Genomic DNA, 19315 nt, shown 5'->3' with positions numbered 1-19315 from the left:
CTGGGAATATTGTCACTAAATTCCAGAGCTCCCAGATCAAGGAGAAAATACTGCAAGCAGCCAGAAAGAAACAATTTGAGTATTGTGGAAACACAATCAGGATAAAACAAGATCTGGCAGCTTCTACATTAAGAGATCGAAGGGCTTGGAATATGACATTCCGGAGGTCAATGGAGGTCAACCAAGAATCACCTACCCAGCAAAGCTGAGCATCATGCTCCAAGCAAAATATGGACTTTCAATAAAATAGAGGACTTTCAAGCTTTCTCAGTGAAAAGACCAGAGCTGAATAGAAAACTTGACTTTCAAACACAAGAATCAAGAGAAGCATGAAAAGGCAAACAAGAAAAAGAACAAGAAAAAGAAATCGCAAGGGACTAAAGTTGAACTGTTTTGTTTATATTCCTACATGAAAAGATGATGTGTATGATTCATGAGACCTTAGTATTAGGGTAGCTGAAGGGAATATGCTTATATATATATGTGTGTGTGTGTGTGTGTGTGTGTGTGTGTGTGTGTGCATGTATGAGTGTATATATATGTGTGTGTGTATACATATATGTGTATGTATATATATGTACATATATATACATACATATATATGTGTGTGTGTGTGTGCATGTATGAGTGTATATATATGTGTGTGTGTATACATATATGTGTATGTATATATATGTACATATATATACATACATATATATGTACATATATATATATACATACATATATATATATGTAGACAGAGGGCACAGGGTGAGTTGAATATGAAGGAATAATATCTAAAAAAATAAAATCAAATTAAGGGATGAGAGAGGAATATATTGAGAGAGGGAGAAAGGGAGAGATAGAATGGGGTAAAGTATCTCACATAAAAGTGGCAAGAAAAAGCAGTTCTATAGGAAGGGAAGAGGAGGCAGGTGAGGGGGAATGAGTGAATCTTGCTCTCATCTGATTTGACCTGAGGAGGGAATACCATACACACTCAATTGGGTATCTTACCCCACAGGAAAGAAGGAGGAAGAAGATAAAAAAGGGGGGATGATAGAAGGGAGGGCAGACGGGGGGGGGGGGGTGGGGGGAGGAGGTAATCAAAAACATACACTTTCGAAAAGGGAAAGGGTCAAGGGAGAAAACTGAATAAAGGGGGATAGGTTAGGAAGAAGCAAAATATAGTTAGTCTTTCACAACATGAGTATTGTGGAAGGGTTTTACATAATGATACGCATGTGGCCTATGTTGAATTGCTTGACTTCTTAGGGAGGGTGTGTGGGAAGAGAAGAGGGGAGAGAATTTGGAACTCAAAGTTTTAAAAACAGATGTCCAAAAAAAAAAAAAGTTTTTGCATGCAACTAGGAAATAAGATACACAGGCAATGGGGCGTAGAAATTTATCTTGCCCTACAAGAAAGGAAGGGAAAAGGAGATGGGAGGGGAGTGGGGTGACAGAATGGAGGGTTGACTAGGGAACGGGGCAACCAGAATATACGCCATCTTGGAGTGGGGGGGAGGGTAGAAATGGGGAGAAAATTCGTAATTCAAACTTTTGTGAAAATCAATGCTGAAAACTAAATATATTAAATAAATTAAATAAATAAATTTAAAAAAATAAAATGAAGTAAAAAAAAAGAAAATACATAAAGATAATCTTAAAAAAAAGAAAAGATAGAAGTTACCAAAAAGGAAAGGGAAAATAAATCAAAGACAAAGTTTGTGAGGTTAGCAAATAAATCAGCACTACACAATAAAAAAAAAAAAAACTATGAAAGCCCACAGGGGCAATGCAACAACTGCTTCAGTTCCTTATTTCTAATAAGACCAACAAGGAAACTTCAGAATTAGAAACTAAGGACTCCAAAATGCTAGAACTATTTTGTGATTACAGAGCAAATGCCCACTACCCAGTCACAGTCTAGTCATCTGCCGAGAGGAAGATTTTGTAAATGTACAGGTTAATCAACTCAAGTTGGTTAGAGTAAAGACTTTCGTTGAGGGGATCTAGCCTTGAAACAGGAAAACTGGTTAAAAAACAAAAAAGAACTGAATCTAGTAGAAGAAAAGAGAAGCTATAGTCTGCACTGCCACCTACTGCCACCTGCTACCTAGGAGGTGAGAATTCCTTAGTTCAACCAAAAGAAAAGAACAGAAGAACCTTTAACAAGTTCTCTATTTAAAAAAATGACTTTGGTGCCATGTACACAGAAGGTGCTTCATAAACATCTGAAGTGTCACCCTGGTAGGCCATCCACATATTCTAATGATAAGGACAAGGATATGACCTGAGACTTGAGTGGTGTAGAGAATGTCCATGTGAGGAAATTCCCTCTCCCAATTCACCTTAAATGTCACTTACATTCTTAGAAACGCCTAGAGAACCGAGAGGTTAAGAGACTTGCTCAGGTCACAGAGACAGTATTATTTGTCAGAGGTGGAACTTGAACTCAGGGCTTCCTGGCAGGTTTTCCATCCACTGCCCCAAGCTGCCTCAGTTCCCTCAGCACCTAAGGCTTTCTGACACTGGAACATCTCTCCTATTCTGAGGCTCCTTTCTCCCTTTGCTGAGTTCCTCCTAGAACATTCATTCTAAGAAATGGTCCAGGCCAGTCATACTTCACTCCTCTTCTAGCTCTGTCTGTGACTCTCTGAACTTTGCTGCCATGCTCTGCGCTACCTTCTCCCCCCTCTTCAGCTCCCTTTTGTGCACTGTCTGCAAGCTCCCAGAGAGCAGGAACCACCTTTCTTTTTGCTGTTCCTGATAACCCAATGCTGAGCGCAGTGCTGGGCACACAGTAAGTACTCAAAAAAGGCTTGCTGACTCATTGCCTCTAATGAGGCTAGTGCTTTTAGAATTGCCTTCACGATTAATTTACAAGACTTTGGTACCAGAAGTACCAAAAAATGCCATTACCTAACCTGATGACCTATTTCATTAATTCAATAAATTTGGCTTCACATGAAGATTTGCTTACATTGGATAATTGCTATATGTAAAGAAAATTCTAAAAGGCAGGGAGAGAGGAGCAAAAAAAGAAAAAAGGTTTAAACAATAGCATCATTAGAATACATATCCAAGGTGACTATTGAAGAGAGACAACAATCACTCTGACCTATTTAAGTTTTAATAAGTTTGTTTCCAAAGCACAGTCATACCTTATATTAATATTTACATTTTTCTTTTACTCACACAGTTGTGAACAGTGCCTGGAACTTAGTAAGTGCTTAATAAATGCCTGCTAAGTCAGTAAATACCAGAAGTTCAACAGCATATTATTAATGATATAAACTGCCTTCTGACCAACACCAATCAATTTATTTAAAAATCTGCATTTTATTTAATTAAAACAAAAATTATTTTAAAAAGGACCACAGCTTTAGAATGAATCGTGTTTCAAAAGTCCAGGTATAAGATGACTTGCCACTTTCTCCCAAAATATGTAATCCATGACGGGTTTCTTGGCTAGAGATAAAAAACACTGAAAATATAATAGAGAATCCTTTACTTTGTGTCCTATGGAACCCAAGCATCACATATAAATGTTTCTATATGGAAATGCAGGATAGTAAATTAGGAAGTCAGAAATGTGTTCTCCCCCCTTCCCATCTTCTAAAACTAGCATAACAGGATCGACGAAGCCTTTTCCTGCCTCCTGCCTTCCCTTTTCCCACAAAGCCTATCTACAATAGTAATTTCCTCTAGTTCTAAGCCCTAGTGGTGGTTACTAGACCTGAGGAAGGAGCTACAGAAGGAAGGTCTGGGATTTCTTTTGTTTGGTTTGGAGAGGTTAAAGAACAAAGATGATGGTTTCAAAGAGAGTACCAAATGAGTGAGGACTATAACTTTGGTACAGTCCAAATCTCTGGGAATACATAAGGGACTGTTACCTACTTCCCTTTCCAGTAAACACTACCTGCTGCTTCTGGTTGAGAATATTAGCATTCCTTGGACCACTGAAGAATAGAAAGGATCTTACTTTTTTTGTACCCTTCTGTCCTGAAACAAATACGAAAACCTTTCAGGGTCTACCAAAGGAGGTTTTAGAGTGAGAGAGGGTGAACTGGCACTCAAGAAGCAAAAGAGGTGTGTGTGTGTGTGCGCGCGCGCGAGCTGGGGGGGAAGGGAGTGTGAGGAGATGAGGGAAGTATTTTATAGTACTTGCAACGTGCCAGACGCTGTGCTAATCAGTTTACAAATGTCTCGTGTGATCCTCACAACCACCCTGCAAAGTAGGTGCTGTGATTCGCCTCATTTTACAGCAGAGGAAACTGAGACAAACAGAGGGGAAGTGACTTTTCTGGAGTTACAACGCTAGTACACGTGTAACCAGATCTGAACTCAGATCTTCCTGATTCGAGGACCAGCTCTCTATGCATCGTTCCACCTAGCTGCCTCAAAGTAGGGACCTGGCATTTGAGAAGATTGGACAAACCTAAGAGTCTTCCAGCAGAGGAAGAAGAGAGGTAAATAAATAGCAAATCAATAGTATTAGGGAAAGACAAGGAATTTCAGAAGGAACTAGGACTCATACTAAAATAGTTTTCTAAATCAAAGATTGGAAGACAATATTTGAAAAATATATCTCTTCTTCAAAAAATTTCATTAAAAGTATATTTTATTTTTTTTAAATTGGGATTGACTCAGAAAATTCAAAGTGTTATGGTATGTTAGACATACATATGCTGCAGCTTGCCTCTAATTTTAATCATTTTCAAAATTCTAATTTTTGTTTTTGAATAGAATTAGAAATTATTATTTCTAAAAACACGCATACTTCAACAAATCAAGTGAAGTCAACAAGCATTTTGTTAAGCACTATACTAAGTGCTAGAAATACAAAGGAAGGTAAAAAATAGTCCATGCTCTCAAGGAGCTATAAATCTAAAAGGGGAGGTGAAAACAATTTCGTATAAATAAGATATACCGGATACAGGAAAAAATGGAACTAATCTTAGAAGGAAGGTATTAGCATAAAGGAGGATCAAAAAAAGCTTCTTGCAGAAAGTGGGATAAGGTAAGATTTTAACTAGAACCTGAAGGAGGCCAAAGAGGTCAAGAGATGGAGATGAGAAGGAACAGAATCCCAGACATGGGAGACAGTCATTTATTTGTAAAGTTTATAAGAGTCCAAGCTAAAACCTTAACCCAGATCCTATTCCTTCCTCCCAATCTCCGCCACCTCCAAAAAAGATACAAAATGGAATAAGTTACAGGTTGTTTTTTGTAATGGCTTAAGAGTTTATAAACTGCTTCTTACTCTTAAAATCAGGCCCCTAAACTTTATTTGAAATCATATTAATTCACTTTTTAAAAATAGTTATAAACAGTTTCACCGAACTTTAAATTATAAGCCCAATAAATCCCTATTTACAATTCCATCAGATTATGGAAATTTAGAAAATATCTAAAATATTTTACAGATTAAGAAAACGAGTCTTAGAGTTTAAGTGACTGCTAAACATCAAACAGGGAACAAGATGCGAGGTTATGTCTGAAAGAGGTTCCTCTAAATTCAAATCACATGCCTTTCCACTGTGGTACCCTGCATTCTGTTTTGTTTTTAAGTGAAAACACACTGTATGACTTTCCACAACAGCATAAAGCCTCTGAATATGCTCTATTTCCAGCTTTGGAGGGAAGATGGTTGGTCTAGCAGGATCACATACAAGGAACTATGAAGGAGATTCAGAGGGCTTTGGCATTGTGAAGGTGTGAGGAAATATGTAAAGAGTTAAGATGCTGGAGAAGAAAAACAACTCCAGAAGAAGGAAGAAAAGGAAATTAAGCCAAAGCAAAATAAATGGATAAGACAAAGGAAGAAATTAGTAAGACAAGGTTCTGGCTGTCAAGGTAAGGATGAGGGAGACAACACCAAAGTTGAAGCTCTCTCCCCTCAAAAAGCACTTTTGCTATAGCACTTTTCCAAGAGAATCTGACAAGAAAAACCAAGAACTGAGACTCTTACTTCCAGAAAGTATGGGCAGGTGCTTCACAAAAGTGTGACATGCTTCTATTTCTGCCATGGCAACTGACTTACATATGCTCAAATCAAGGCTTCCCTCTTAGGAGAGAAGAGGAATTTGAAGAACAATTCTCCATTCACCAAATTATCTGGGAGAATGAAGGGACCTTCCAAAAAAAAAGAAAATGTAAAGGACTTCAACGAGAACACAATGAAGAAAAAAAAGCTGAAGAGGCAAAGGAGAACCTCGACTTTTATCAAGAGTTTAAACAGCATTCAAATGTGAGAGAGAACAAATATGGAACATTGAACACTTGCAGTTTCATAAAAGATGAGGCTTTTCACAAAAAGAGAAAACTTCATATGTTGGGTGGAGGACATCGAAAAAGGTAAAACAGACAATTTTAACTACCTAAAATTAAAAGGCCTTAGTAAAAACAAAATAAATGAAGAATGACTCAAAAGACAAAACAGTGGAGAAAATATCTGCATTAAATAAAAGTCTCACAGACATGGAAAAATATTTGCATTAAATAAAAGGCTGACACACAAGGAATATAGTGAATATATACACAATATATGGGGAACTGAAGTACATATAAAACACTAAGATCCAGTCTCCAGTACTGGAGTGGTCAAAGAATACAAGCAGTTTCTGAAAGATCTGCAAATTACTTTTTGCAAATGATCATATGAAAAAATGTTTCAAAACTCTAAATAACAAGAGAAAAACAAATTATAACAACTTAAGGTTTCACCTCCACTTCCATACAAATTGATAAAGATGACAAAATATGGTAACAGTAATAGAGAAGCTTCAGGAAGACAAACACAGTGATGTTCTATCATATAGGCAATAGATGGCAAATTATTAAGTGGTACAACTTCTAGGATTTCAATTTGGAATTACACATGAAAAGTAAGTAAATTGCCCTTGACCCAACAATCCCACTACTAGGCATATACACACAGGAAGTGAAAGACAAAAAACAAAGATCAGCTATTATAACAAAATATTCACAGAAGCACTGTTTGTGGTAGCAAAGAACCGGAAACAAAGTAGACTTCCATCAACTAGGGAAGGGTTTAAAAAAAAATTGTAGCATGTGAAAGTAATGGAATATTATTGGGCAGGAAAAAATAACAAATATGTGGAATTCAGAGAAAGTTGGAAAGATTTGTATGAACTGATACAGAATGAAGTAAGCAAAACAAAGAACAACATACACTGCGACTACAATGGTGAAAAGGAAGTTAAAATAATAGAAATACCAAGTAAAAGTGAGTAACAGAAAAACCAAGGAAGTCTTGGAGACATATGGATAGCACCTTAAGTTTTGCAAAATGTTGCATATATATTAACTCATTTGAGTCTTGCCCTATGAGGAAGGTGCTATTATTAATCCCATCTTACCAATAATGAAACTAAGGCTAAAAGGGGTTAAAGGAAATGCCCAAAGTCACAAAGCTAGTAAGTGTCTGAGGCAGGATTCAAATTTAAGTATTCCTAACTCCAAGTCCAGCACTCCACACATTATGCCACAATGGAAAAAAGAGGGCAAAACATAGCCCTTCCCTTACAGCAGGTGGAAGACTATTAAGAAAGAAAATCACACATGGTGTCAGAAAAAATTTTTCATTAGAGGTTCTTGCCTAATTATTTTTCTTTCTCACAAAAAAAGGTTCAATAAGAGAGAAGGGACTAACTGTGATATAAAGACAGAAGACATCAACAAAAAACCTTTTTAAATTCATAGTACAAAAATTCCAAGAAAAGAGCCAGCAATAAAACCCATGAATTCAAGTTTAATACCTACAGAACTGCACAAAGTTTAAATTACAAGCAAGGAAAAGTAGAGATCCTAAGCAAAGGAAGCAACTTTGACTTCATAGGTTTCACTAAGATTTAGTGGGATGATACCCATAACTGGAAGACAGCTCTTGAAAGGCAGGCTTCAAATAAGGGCAGGTGTTATTTAAAAACAAAAAGGAAAGAAAGAAAAATATCAGTAAAGGAATGGTGGATGGTTGTATGTTAAGACACAGTCATGTGAAGAAATCTAGCAACTAAAAGAATGAAACATAGTAGATAACAATTTGAATGAAGATAAATAGAAACAGAAACAGAAATAATGTTATCAATATATATTACAGACTACTAGACAGAAAAGAGAAATTAAGGAGTATGGGGAACAGATCACAAGCCTAGCATGGAGGCATAATATCTGATGTTATACTTTTATAGCAGTATCATTTTCTGTTTCTGCCACCATCAATGTTCTCCCCCTGGATTTCCTCATGTGAATGTATATTAATACTGTATGTATTCCCCATTCTCCTTCCTTTTTCTATCTTGATATTTTTAATAAGGCATGCCCTTTCATTCCAGTTGTAAATATGCCACCATATTTAGTGATACCTATGAAGTTATATTTGCCTCCTTTGGTTAAGATTTCTAATTAACCTATCTTGTTTTTCATTTGATATTTTGAAATGTATTAAATCCTGGGGCCATAAGTTTTTATTTCGCTGACTCTTTAAGTCTTACTATTAATTTGTTTTTCAAACACTGTCTTTTATTGGCACTTCTGTCTTTGATAGTTTCCATCCACTCTTCAGATATGAATCCTCCTTGGTGACAAAAACATGTACACAATAGTCTGCACTAGTAGTCCCCTCCACATCTAGATATTCCTTCATTCATTCTCATTCTCTCTCTCTCTCTCTCTCTCTCTCTCTCTCTCTCTCTCTCTCTCTCTCTCATCTATCTATCTTTACCAACAAGCACTGGTTTATAGGATAGAAATAAATGATAATCTGGGGAAAAAATGACCACTCCCATATTAGATTCTATAACAAAGGAGAAGGAAGCCAGGCACAGACTGGCACAGCCTAGACGCAAAGAAAGCACATTTCTAAGGGTTTAGAGAAAGGACAAGTAGGCCCTCATGCATTAAAGTTCTATATGGGAAGTCTGCCTCTCAGCAGCAATAAGAAGCTCTCAAGATAAGTTCTAAAAAAGTCAAGTCAACAAATATTCATAAACTGCCTATTAGATGCCAGATACTGTGCTAAACACTGGGAATACAAAGAAAGGCAAAAAAAAAATTGTCTGCTCTCAAGGAGCTCACAGTCTAACGCGGTACACAATACCATGCAAACAACTGTGTACAAACAAGAGATATATGGGATAAATTGGAGCTAATCTTAGAGGGAAAGCATTAGATTAAGGAAAGCTAGAAACAGCTTCTTGCTTTCAGGTGAGACTTTAGCTAAGATGTTAAGAAAGCCAGGAAAGGTAAGAGGTGGAGATGATTGTAGAGTTCCAGGCAAGGGAGACAGCCAGGAAAGGAAGTGAGCCAGCCTGGAGTCAAGAAATGGATTAAGTCCTGTTAAGCAAGGAGATTAGTGTCACTGGATCCCACATTTGGGGCTAGGAAAGTGGGAAGAAGGAAGAAGGTATAAGAAGACTGGAAGGGCAGAAAGGGGACAAAGTTCTAAAGGTTTTTAAAAGCCAGAGGATTTTATATTTGATCCTAGAGACAATAGAGGGCCCCCAGAGTTTATTAAATGAAGGGGGTTGGGGGGAGGTGACATGGTCTGAACTATGAAAGATCAACTGCGCTCAAAAAAGAATTCAAAGAAGGAGCTGTCTAAAGAGAATGGCGTGTATATAAGGGGAATTGATTGACCAACTCATATTTCTAAGACATGCATAAAAGACAGAAGCAAAGCAGGTAAGTAAAGATGAATAATGAATAAAGAAATATGGTACAGTCCTGTAGGAATAGAATCAGGTATGTTAAAGCACAAAATAAGTTGAAGCTGGCAAAGGAAGCTAAAGACTAAGAAAAATGCTTTTTAAAAAACTGTTGGGAGGAACAAAAAATAAACAAAAAAGCAACAGCATTACTGATCGTGGTGGATGGAGTGATGATAATGAAGAAAAAGCAGAGGTGCTTAATTCTTATTTAGTTTTGTTTTTATTAGAAAGTATAAACCAAAAAATGGCTAATGTGAAGAAAACTGAAGTACTACAGAAGCAAAGAAAGGCATTCATTCAGCAAGTATTTATTAAGTGCCTATTATATTTAGCCAGGCCCTATGCTAGGTGCTGGAGATTCAAAAACAAAAAACAAAAATAGTTCCTGCTCTCAAGGAGTTTGTATATACTGGAGGGAAACAACTCATACAAAGATAAGTAAATTAATGATACACGTGAAATAATATGGAGGGATGAGCAGAACCGAGAAAAAACTTCTACAAACTTCTAGAACATATTATTGGTTGATTAGTGTTAGAAGAGTTGGTTAGTGAATATGTAGAAAAGTAAGCACCATGGTAAAATAGAGCACTAGACTTAGAGTCAGGAGCCTACCTCAGACACTAGCTATGTGACTCTGGAAAAAAAAATTTAGCTTCTCTGTGCTTCAGTTTCCTCATCTGCAGATTGAAAGGCCTCCACTCAATAGCCTCTAAGGTCCCATCCAACTCAGTATCTATCATCCTATAAGCAGCAATTAAAAAGCTCTGACAAGATTTCTTAAATAACAGGATAAGCCAGAATAACTTTACTTAGAGGCATTGAGAGATAATGGATAGACCACTTAACCTGGAGTAAAAAAGACATGATGTTAATTAATATCCTGCCTAAGGCCCTTACTAGCTTGTGTGACAGTCATTTACCCCTTTTAAGCTTCTATTTCCACAACTGCAGAATGGGAACAGCATTTCTGGGTACTACTTTCTAGAAGGAATTTACTGTTAAGATGCAGAACATCCAGAAGGGGAACAAAGATGATAAGGGCCTTGAGATTACATCTACAGGGATAAGTGGAAGGAACTGTAAATGTTTAGCCTAGGGAAGATTTAGGAAGGTATTTGTCTTCAAACATTTTAAGGCCTGTCATATAGACAAAGATATTATGCTTGACCAAAGGGAGAATATCTAGGAGCAATGGGTGAAAGTCACAAGAAGGGACATTTAGACTGAGTATAAAGGAAGAACTTTCTAAAAGTCAGAGCTGTCCAAAAGCAGAACAGGTTGCCTTAGGATGTAGTGGGATACTCTCTGGAAGTCTTAAAACAAAGGCTAGATGACCACTTTTTTGCTATGTTCTAGAGGGGTTGTTGCTCAGTATGATTAAGACTAGATGGCCTCTGAGGTCCTGTGCAAGTGTGAGGATTTTTGATAGGTACCAACAAATCAATCAAGAAGCATTTATTATGCACATACAATGTGCCAGGCATTGTAGACACTGGGAATACAAAGACAAAAAATAAAATAGTAGTCCTTAAGGAGCTTATAGTCTATGGGGGAGTCGGGGGGGCCACCACAGGGTGACAACATGAACATAGAAGTAAACACAAAATATAAACAAAGTAGGGATAGAGACTAGAACTGTGATTTAATATTATAGGGAGCTCCAAAGTGAGGAAAATCCCTCTACTAATGCAGGTCAACATCTTCTCTGAATCTTGGAATTTAGACCACTGAGATTTTAAATGATATTTACTAAGAGTCAGAAAGCAGCAGGACTTGAATCCTAGTTGTCCTAGCTTTAAAGATAGCTCTCTACCCACTACACCAGGGTTGTCCAAAAGCCTGCGGCCCTCAGTGCGATTTATGCGGCTGTCCACAAGCACAGAAATTTACATGCTTTAGTAGTGCAGAGCTCTCACTAAAATGGCAAATCAAAAAATATTGTCTATTGTTTCAATAAAAACCTACGGTTGGACAGCCCGGCACTACACCACGCATGTAAGGCAAGGTAATTTCAGGAGATTAAGACAATAGCTATTTGTGGGTGGGGGGAGGTAGTCAGGAAAAGACTGATGTAGATGGCACTTGAGCTGAACTTTAAAGGAAGCTAGAGATTCTAAGAGAAGGAAGGAAGGAAGGATTACATTCCAAGCACGGGAGGGAAGAGGGAATCACACAGACTGTGCAAAGGCACAGACAGAGGATCTTGAATGACATGTTGGAAGAAAATAAGGCAAGCAATTTGACTGTAACAGAGTGTATGAAGGAGTGTAATGTTAGCAAAGATTGTCTGGAGTTAAGCTGCTGAAAACTTTAAATGCCAAACAGAAAAGTTTATATTTGATCATAAAGGTAATAGAGAACCACTGCAGCTTCCTTAACAAGGGAGTAAAATGGTCAGACTCGTGCTTCAGAAATACCGATGACCATTTTGTGGAAGGCAGATTGGAGAGTGAGGAGACTTGGGGGCAGTAAGATCCCATTAGAAGGCTATAATTGTCCAGGTGAGACTTGGAGGACCTGAACTAAGGTGGTGGCCATGTGAGTGGTCAAAATAAAAAAGGGACAGATGCACAAGATGCTGTGACAATAGAAATAAGGAGACACGGCATATGAATGGACATGTTGGATGACAGTGAGTAAAGAAAGAGTCAACAATGAGTCCAAATATTTAAGAGGGGGAAGAGGAGCAGAGGCATGACAGTGTCCTTCACAAAAATATGAAAGTTCAGATGAGGGGATGGGTTTTCAGTGAAAAGATTGTAAAGGTTTTGGTTTTTTTTTTTTTAAAGATAGAGAGTTTATAAGAAAATAAGGACAACAATTACATAGGACAGGAAGAGTGTAAAAAGGTTTTCAATCTTCATCAGTAGAAAAAGTATATTCTTTGAGAAATCAACATATCCTTCAAAGTGTTTTTTTAAACCACAAAGACAAATACTGTCTACTTAACTTTTTAAATATTCAAAGAATAATGTAAGACTTAAAAAACACAAAAACTACTGAATACATTTAAAAGTTTAAAATTTACAAAATACTCCTACATTGAAAAAATACAGATGATTCTGAAAACATCATAATATGCAAAAAAATTTCAATATACAAAAGTTATTGATATTTTGATCTTACTTACTGAAAAAATCCTTTTTCACCAAGTTTTTTGCACAGAGTACTGTAAAAGAAACAAGAAATATATTTTAAAAAATTAAAAGAATAAAGTTTCAAGAATAACTCAAAAGTCCCAGTTAATACATTGCTTTGATAGAAGACTGAATATCCTTAAAACATTAGCTACAAAAAATACATGAAATATGGTCTTAAAGAACAGAAAAATAAAAATAATGGAGTCAGAGGATACAACTTTAACAGCAATTTCAATAATAACTGAAAATAAGGAAGTTCACAATCTGTTGTTCTAAATATGCTACATCTTCTACACATGATTCAAAATTCAGGCTGCTTTATGGAAAGGACAAGTTGCTTAACAAAACATCCATTCTTCCAATTCTTCAGGGGAAAAGAAGTACGTATACTCAATACAGCAATATTACTTTACCTGTTCTCTATAATCCCTCATAAAACACAAAGCCATTTTAAAGTAATAACACACAATTTTGCAAGATTTTTTAAGGCTTAATGTTAATAGGTGCTTTCACCACAACATTGTGAGGTAGGCTGCTTTTTTTTTTAATCAATCAATAAGCATTTATTAAGTGTCTACTATATGCCAGGCACTGTGGTAGGTGCTAAGGTTACAAAAATAAAAATGAAACAGTCCCTTCCTCCAAGGAATTTATGTTCTATCAGAAAAGAAAGCATGTACACAAGAATGTACAAATATATACAAAATAAATCAACAGCAAATTGGGGCGGGGGTGGGGGGGGGGAGGATAGATCCAGTAGCTGGAAATATCAAGAAAAGGTGGCACTTAAGCAAGTTTTGAAGAAAAAAAAATTCTAAAAGGTAGAGGTGAAAAGAGAGTCCATTCTAACATGGGAGACAGAATGTAAGCAGACAATAAAACTATCAGGTAGATTTGAAATTGATTTTACATTAAAACCACTGAAACCTACAGGGGCCAATATCAATTTGGGAGGATGTCTGCAATAGATTTGTGGTGGCTTAGGGAGAGCATTCTGTGCTTGGCTTGTGCTGTTAAAAGCCATAAACGGCAAATGTAAAAAAAAAATTGGAGATAGTACAAAACTAAAGACGATAGCTAACAAGTTGAATGGCAGAATCAGGATCCAAAAAGATGAGCAGTCTAGAGCACTGAGCCTAACTGAATAAAATGAACTTCAACAGACATAATAAATGTAAAATCTAATGTTTGTGCAAGAACATGGAGGGAAGAAGATGGAATATCCTGAACAACAGGAGTCTGACAATCTGAGAACTGGAACCAGACTGGAAGAAGGCCCCTGAAAGAGAATTGTTCTATTTAGGGTAGGAAGACAGTCCAACTTTCGAATTTCCTTCCTCACTCCAACCCTTCCCCCTTTGCCCCCAAACAAGATGCATCCCACTAGGAACAGAGGCACACACACTGGGTTCAGACAGCTGCGAAGAAACAGTCCAGTCACCAGAGACAAAGACCAGATACAGACTCAAGAAAGGACTTCCAGCACTAGATGTTTTGAGTTACGATACATGTTCCCTACATACAGTGTTTTAACACTGTTACAGGTTTGAACATATTTAACTAGGAAATAGTCACTGTGGGAGGGGGTGCACCCTCCCAGTTTGGGGAAAAACATTTTGATTGAAGGGAATGTATTTGGTTTAATGAAGCATACTGGCTGATTGTTGATAAGGATAATAAGTATACTAATGGACACTGAGAAACTACAGAAGTATAGCCTTGCCTAGAACCCTTAGGAGGAGCAGTCTCCCTCTGGGGACCCATTGTGAGTTTGAGAAGGGGTGTTATACCTCCTGATCCTTCCAGCTCTTAGTACCCCCACTTCCTCCAATATAATTACTTTGTGTTTTCCCTGTATTTTGGACATATGGATACATATTTTTAAGTGTGCATGTTTCTTCCCATGGACTATAAGCTCCTTCAGGGCAAGGTCTATTTAATTTATGTCTTTCCCCAGCACCCAGAAGTAGCTGTACAAAATAAGTAGTTAATCAATGTTTTTTAATTCATTGAGTTGCCTAGGGCAAATTAGGAGGCTAAGTGACTTGTTCCTGGTGACATTGCTGGTTTATGTCAGAAGCATGACTTGAATTCAGATCTTCTCGAGTACAAAGTTATTGCTCTATATTCACTATATTCACTCTACATTATCTCTATATTCACTTCCTTTCCTGGCATAATATATAAATATGCCTGTTTTACAGAATAAGAAAACTAAAGCGCAGGTTGTATCTTAACCAGAAATAAACCCCTGATAAAAGTGTAAGAGCTGACACAGGACTTCTAATTCCAAGGACTTGTGTTCTTTTCCACTTATTCCATGCTACCATTAAAAATCATGTTTTCTGGCCTAATATTAAATCTTGAACTAAATTCTTCAAGTTGAAAATGATGACTATAATTTCATGTTTAGTTGATGTTGTCTACAACAGAATGCCAAAATAATCACTCTTGAAAAGACTCATAATTTCTTTAATAAAATAGATATTATTTAGTATGTATCTTTTTTACTGGTCCTGGACTTGCAGTCAAGATGGCAAAATGAGGAGCAAGACACGTCAATTTCCACACAAATATTCCAGAAAAAGGATGAAACTACAGTGAGTGCCCTCATCTAGCCTAGGTCGCCAAAAGAGGGTACCCAGAGAAGCCTGAACGCGCCAAGGAAAAGGGCCCAGGCAGAGAAGACAAATTGAAGGAAGTGTAGGGTTAGGAATCCTTCAAATCCCCCATAGGTTGAATGCTTCAACCAAGAAACCCCAGGCACCAGGACCTAAGGATCTGACCTGAGTGGTCCAGCAAGGAACCTGTGGCCTCAAGGCCGCAGGTTCCCCACCCCTGTCCTACAGCAACCATAAAAGGGGTACACGGAAAGCATGAAGTGAGATGGAAACAATCATCTTTTTACCCGAAGGATCCACAAAGTTTACAGCCACTGACCTGAGCTTCCTCTGTCTGGTAGAAGTGACTGCTCTGTCCCCTAAGGATAAAGCCAAACCTGGGATGAAAGATTCAGCAAAAGTGATCAACAGGGATAGGACTTCAGATAATTCAGATTCAAACTAAACAGAAAACAACCAATATGGCAAAGTAGAATAAAGCAGTGTAACCCAGCTCCCCCAACAACTATGCAATGACCTTGGATGAGTGCCAAACCTAGGAGTGATTAGAAACTTAAAGAGAAACCTAGTAGATAGTCTTTCTAGGAAAAGATCACAAATTTGACCCACAGGCAAGTCACCAGAACAGGAACTGAGTAACAGATGAGCTGTGACTGCCAAGCAACCCTCCAGAGAACAGAATAGGGGGACTGTCCCCAGGCTCTGTCTTTTTAAGCCAGGGAACAGGGCTGAGCATGTAGTTACAAACTCCAGAGAGGAGATCTAAGATTCAGCTTCTGGCACAGGAGGCACAGTGTGGTTCCTCTACCTGGAAAAAGGAATCGCAGAGCCTCGAGCAGAAGAGGGTATGGTACTGTCTCTCTAACCCAAGAGAGAATGCCTCTCTGAACTAGAGCCAAGGAGAAAAGCAGGGCCACAGTTCTTTAGCTCACAACTCAGCATCAGGACAACAAACAGTCAGGAACACAAAAGACCGCTAGGGTCCCATCAGAAATGTGCAGAGCCCAGCTCTAACACAAAATTCCAGTCCAGTCAATAAGGTTGGAAGAATAAACACAAAAAGATAAAGAGCTATTATGATATCAGGTATTTACAAGATATAAACCAGAAGATAATGCCAAAACATCTACGAGCAAAGACTCAAAGGAAATCATAGCTTGCCTACAACTATAATTATAATTTCTAGAAGAAATGAAGCAAGATTTTTTTAAATGACAGTATAAATGAAATAATGACCCTAGGTCATGTGACCAACAAAATGATGGCCTATACCAGTGGTTCTCAAACTGTGGTCTAAAGACTCCACTGAATAAAGTGGGGGGGGGTGCCCTATAACTGGCATAATCTATAGTGATGGGCAGCAACCTGCCTCAGGAGAAGAGGAATCAGAGCTCCTGGGGGCAACTGATATCCAGAAAGGCAAAAACCATGAACCCAGTGAGGTTTCATGGCAAATGGCAAAAAAAAAAATTAGTTTAAAAAGTCATGAGGAGAGCAGGGGGTATTAATGAGCCATAAAATCGGAGACATGGTAATATTTTTACAATGGGGGAGTCCTTCTATCCTTTCTGTCCCCTGCAGAAATTGATACTTCTAAGAGTGAAGCACAACAGGAAAAAAAGGGGGGGGGGGGGCGGGAGTAATAGGGCAAGATCTACAAGGCAATGACATAGAAACCATTTAGAAGAGGAAACTCAACATAGATACCTGAAGCTTTAATTCTGTAAGAAATACACTGATTAAAAAAAAGAATACTTATAAAGGCAATGAACTGAAAAAAAGGCAATAAGAAAAGTCTAGAAACAGAATTAATGAAAAGAATAAGAGAAAGAAAGCCTTTTTAGAAAATACGAGAAAATTTTAAAAAACTAACAAAACAAGTTGAAGGGATAAAAGGGAAGATTTTACTTGCCTACTGAACTAAAAGGAAAAAAAGAGGGGAAGAATTAGATAACTAGATTAAAGGAAGAAATAAAAACAAACAAGTAAGTTAAGCAAAATTGCAAAATCAGGGAAAAGCATGACAAAGGGGTGGAGGGAGGAAGTTTAAGGATGAATGGAAGAGAATGTGTTGCTTTATAGGGTTGCTTCAGAAATTATTATGTAAAAATAAATGAAGAGATAATGTACTATTTCAACAGAGGAAAAGGAACAAAAAAGTCTTAATTCAGGGGAAAAAATAAAGATAAACGGAGGAAAATATAAACCTAACTTTCATAACTTTATTTGGGATTTAAAAATCCAATAAAATGAAAAAATGAGAGACTGGATAAGAAAATAAAACTGCACAATCTGCTGCTTACAAAGACTGAGAAAAGAAAAAGGGCTAGGACAAAATTAAATGAATTAGATAAATCCAAAAAGGCAAGAATTGCAATTACACTATCAGACAAAGCAAAACCAAAAATTCACAATATATATAGATTAACAGTTAACTATATTATCCTCAAAGACGCTACAGGCAACAAACCAATATCAATGCTACATTTACATGCTCCAAACGCCTTATTATCTAGATTCACAAAGGAAAAATTAACTGAGTTACAAGAAGACATGGAAAGCAATATAATAATAGCAGGAGACTATAACATCCCTCTCAGTTTTCAACAAATTGAACAAAAAGACAAATAGAAGTAAAAATATAGAATTGAACCAACAACTAGACCTAAAAGTCTCATAGCATCTTCTAAACAGGACTACTAAAGAATATTAGCAACACATGGAACTTTAACAAAAATTGGCCATGTATTGTGGCACAGAAATATTGTAAATAATTATAAATAAACTGCAAGTGCTTGAGGAAAAACTTGGAAAAGAATAAAAGCTATGGATGAGAGACTTGGAAAGAGAATTAACAGCTTGGAACAAGAGATATAAAACCTATGCAAACAACAGACTCACTAAAAATTAGAACAGACCAAATAAAAGTTAATGACTCCATGAGACAATAACAAATATTTTTAAAAAACAAAATATTAGAAAAAACTGGAAGTTATCTCATTTCATATCAAAAACAACTAATGTGGAAAATACATCAAGAAGAAATAACTTATTAGACTACCAGGAAGTCATAATTACAAAGACAGCCTTGACATCATATTTCAAGAAATCATGAAATTAAACTGGTCAGATGCATTACAACAAGAAAGAAAAGCAAAAATAGAAAGAATCCATTAGTAACTTTCTGAAAAAAATCTCAAAATGAAAATTCCCAGAAATGTGACAGCCAAAATCTAGAACACACACACACACACACACACACACACACACACACACACACACACACTGCAAGAAGCCAGAAAAAGCACTTAAGTATCAAGAAACTGTAGTCAGGATCACTCGAGATTTAGCAGCTACCACCCAAAAGGAGCAGAGAACATGGAATACGATACTAACTACCTACAACCAATAATAACTTACCCAGCAAAACTGAATGACAGGAGGGGGGGAGGGAGTTGGATAAAGACTTCTAAGCATTCCTGATGACAAGATTAAAGCTGCATAAAACTGAAATAAAAACACATGAAGAGTCAAGAGAAGCATTAAAAAAAGTGAAAACAAGTGTACAATCAGAAGAGACTTTATAAGAGTGAAATGATTAGACTCATATGGTGAGGGGGAGGAGGGCATAGAAATGATACAAATATACCTTCAGAATCCTAATGTCATCAGGACATAAAATGGAAGACCTGGATTTGTTTTGTTATATTTTAATGACTCTGAAAGAATGGGAAGTGGGAGAAAAAAATTATAAAGTAGGCGGAAAATATGAGAAATGCTGAGAGAATGTATCTCACATAATCAGAGAGCACAAGCAGAAGTTTATAGAGACATG

The 19315-nt window shown here is 37.0% G+C and overlaps 1 protein-coding gene across 1 annotated transcript in view; it reads right to left on the bottom strand.

The window, feature by feature from the left end:
* Positions 1 to 19315, bottom strand: part of SMURF2 (SMAD specific E3 ubiquitin protein ligase 2) — a 145060-nt gene that overhangs the window by 98528 nt on the left and 27217 nt on the right. Inside the window, exon 2 of the mRNA XM_036755337.1 lies at positions 12850 to 12888. Within this exon, the coding sequence (XP_036611232.1) occupies positions 12850 to 12888 (39 nt within the window). The remainder of the gene's footprint in view (positions 1 to 12849; positions 12889 to 19315) is intronic.

The sequence above is a fragment of the Trichosurus vulpecula genome, chromosome 4 (assembly GCF_011100635.1).
Source record: "Trichosurus vulpecula isolate mTriVul1 chromosome 4, mTriVul1.pri, whole genome shotgun sequence".
NCBI lineage: Eukaryota > Metazoa > Chordata > Mammalia > Diprotodontia > Phalangeridae > Trichosurus > Trichosurus vulpecula.
Note: the sequence above shows the minus strand (reverse complement) of the source record. Positions and strands in the feature narration are given on the sequence as shown.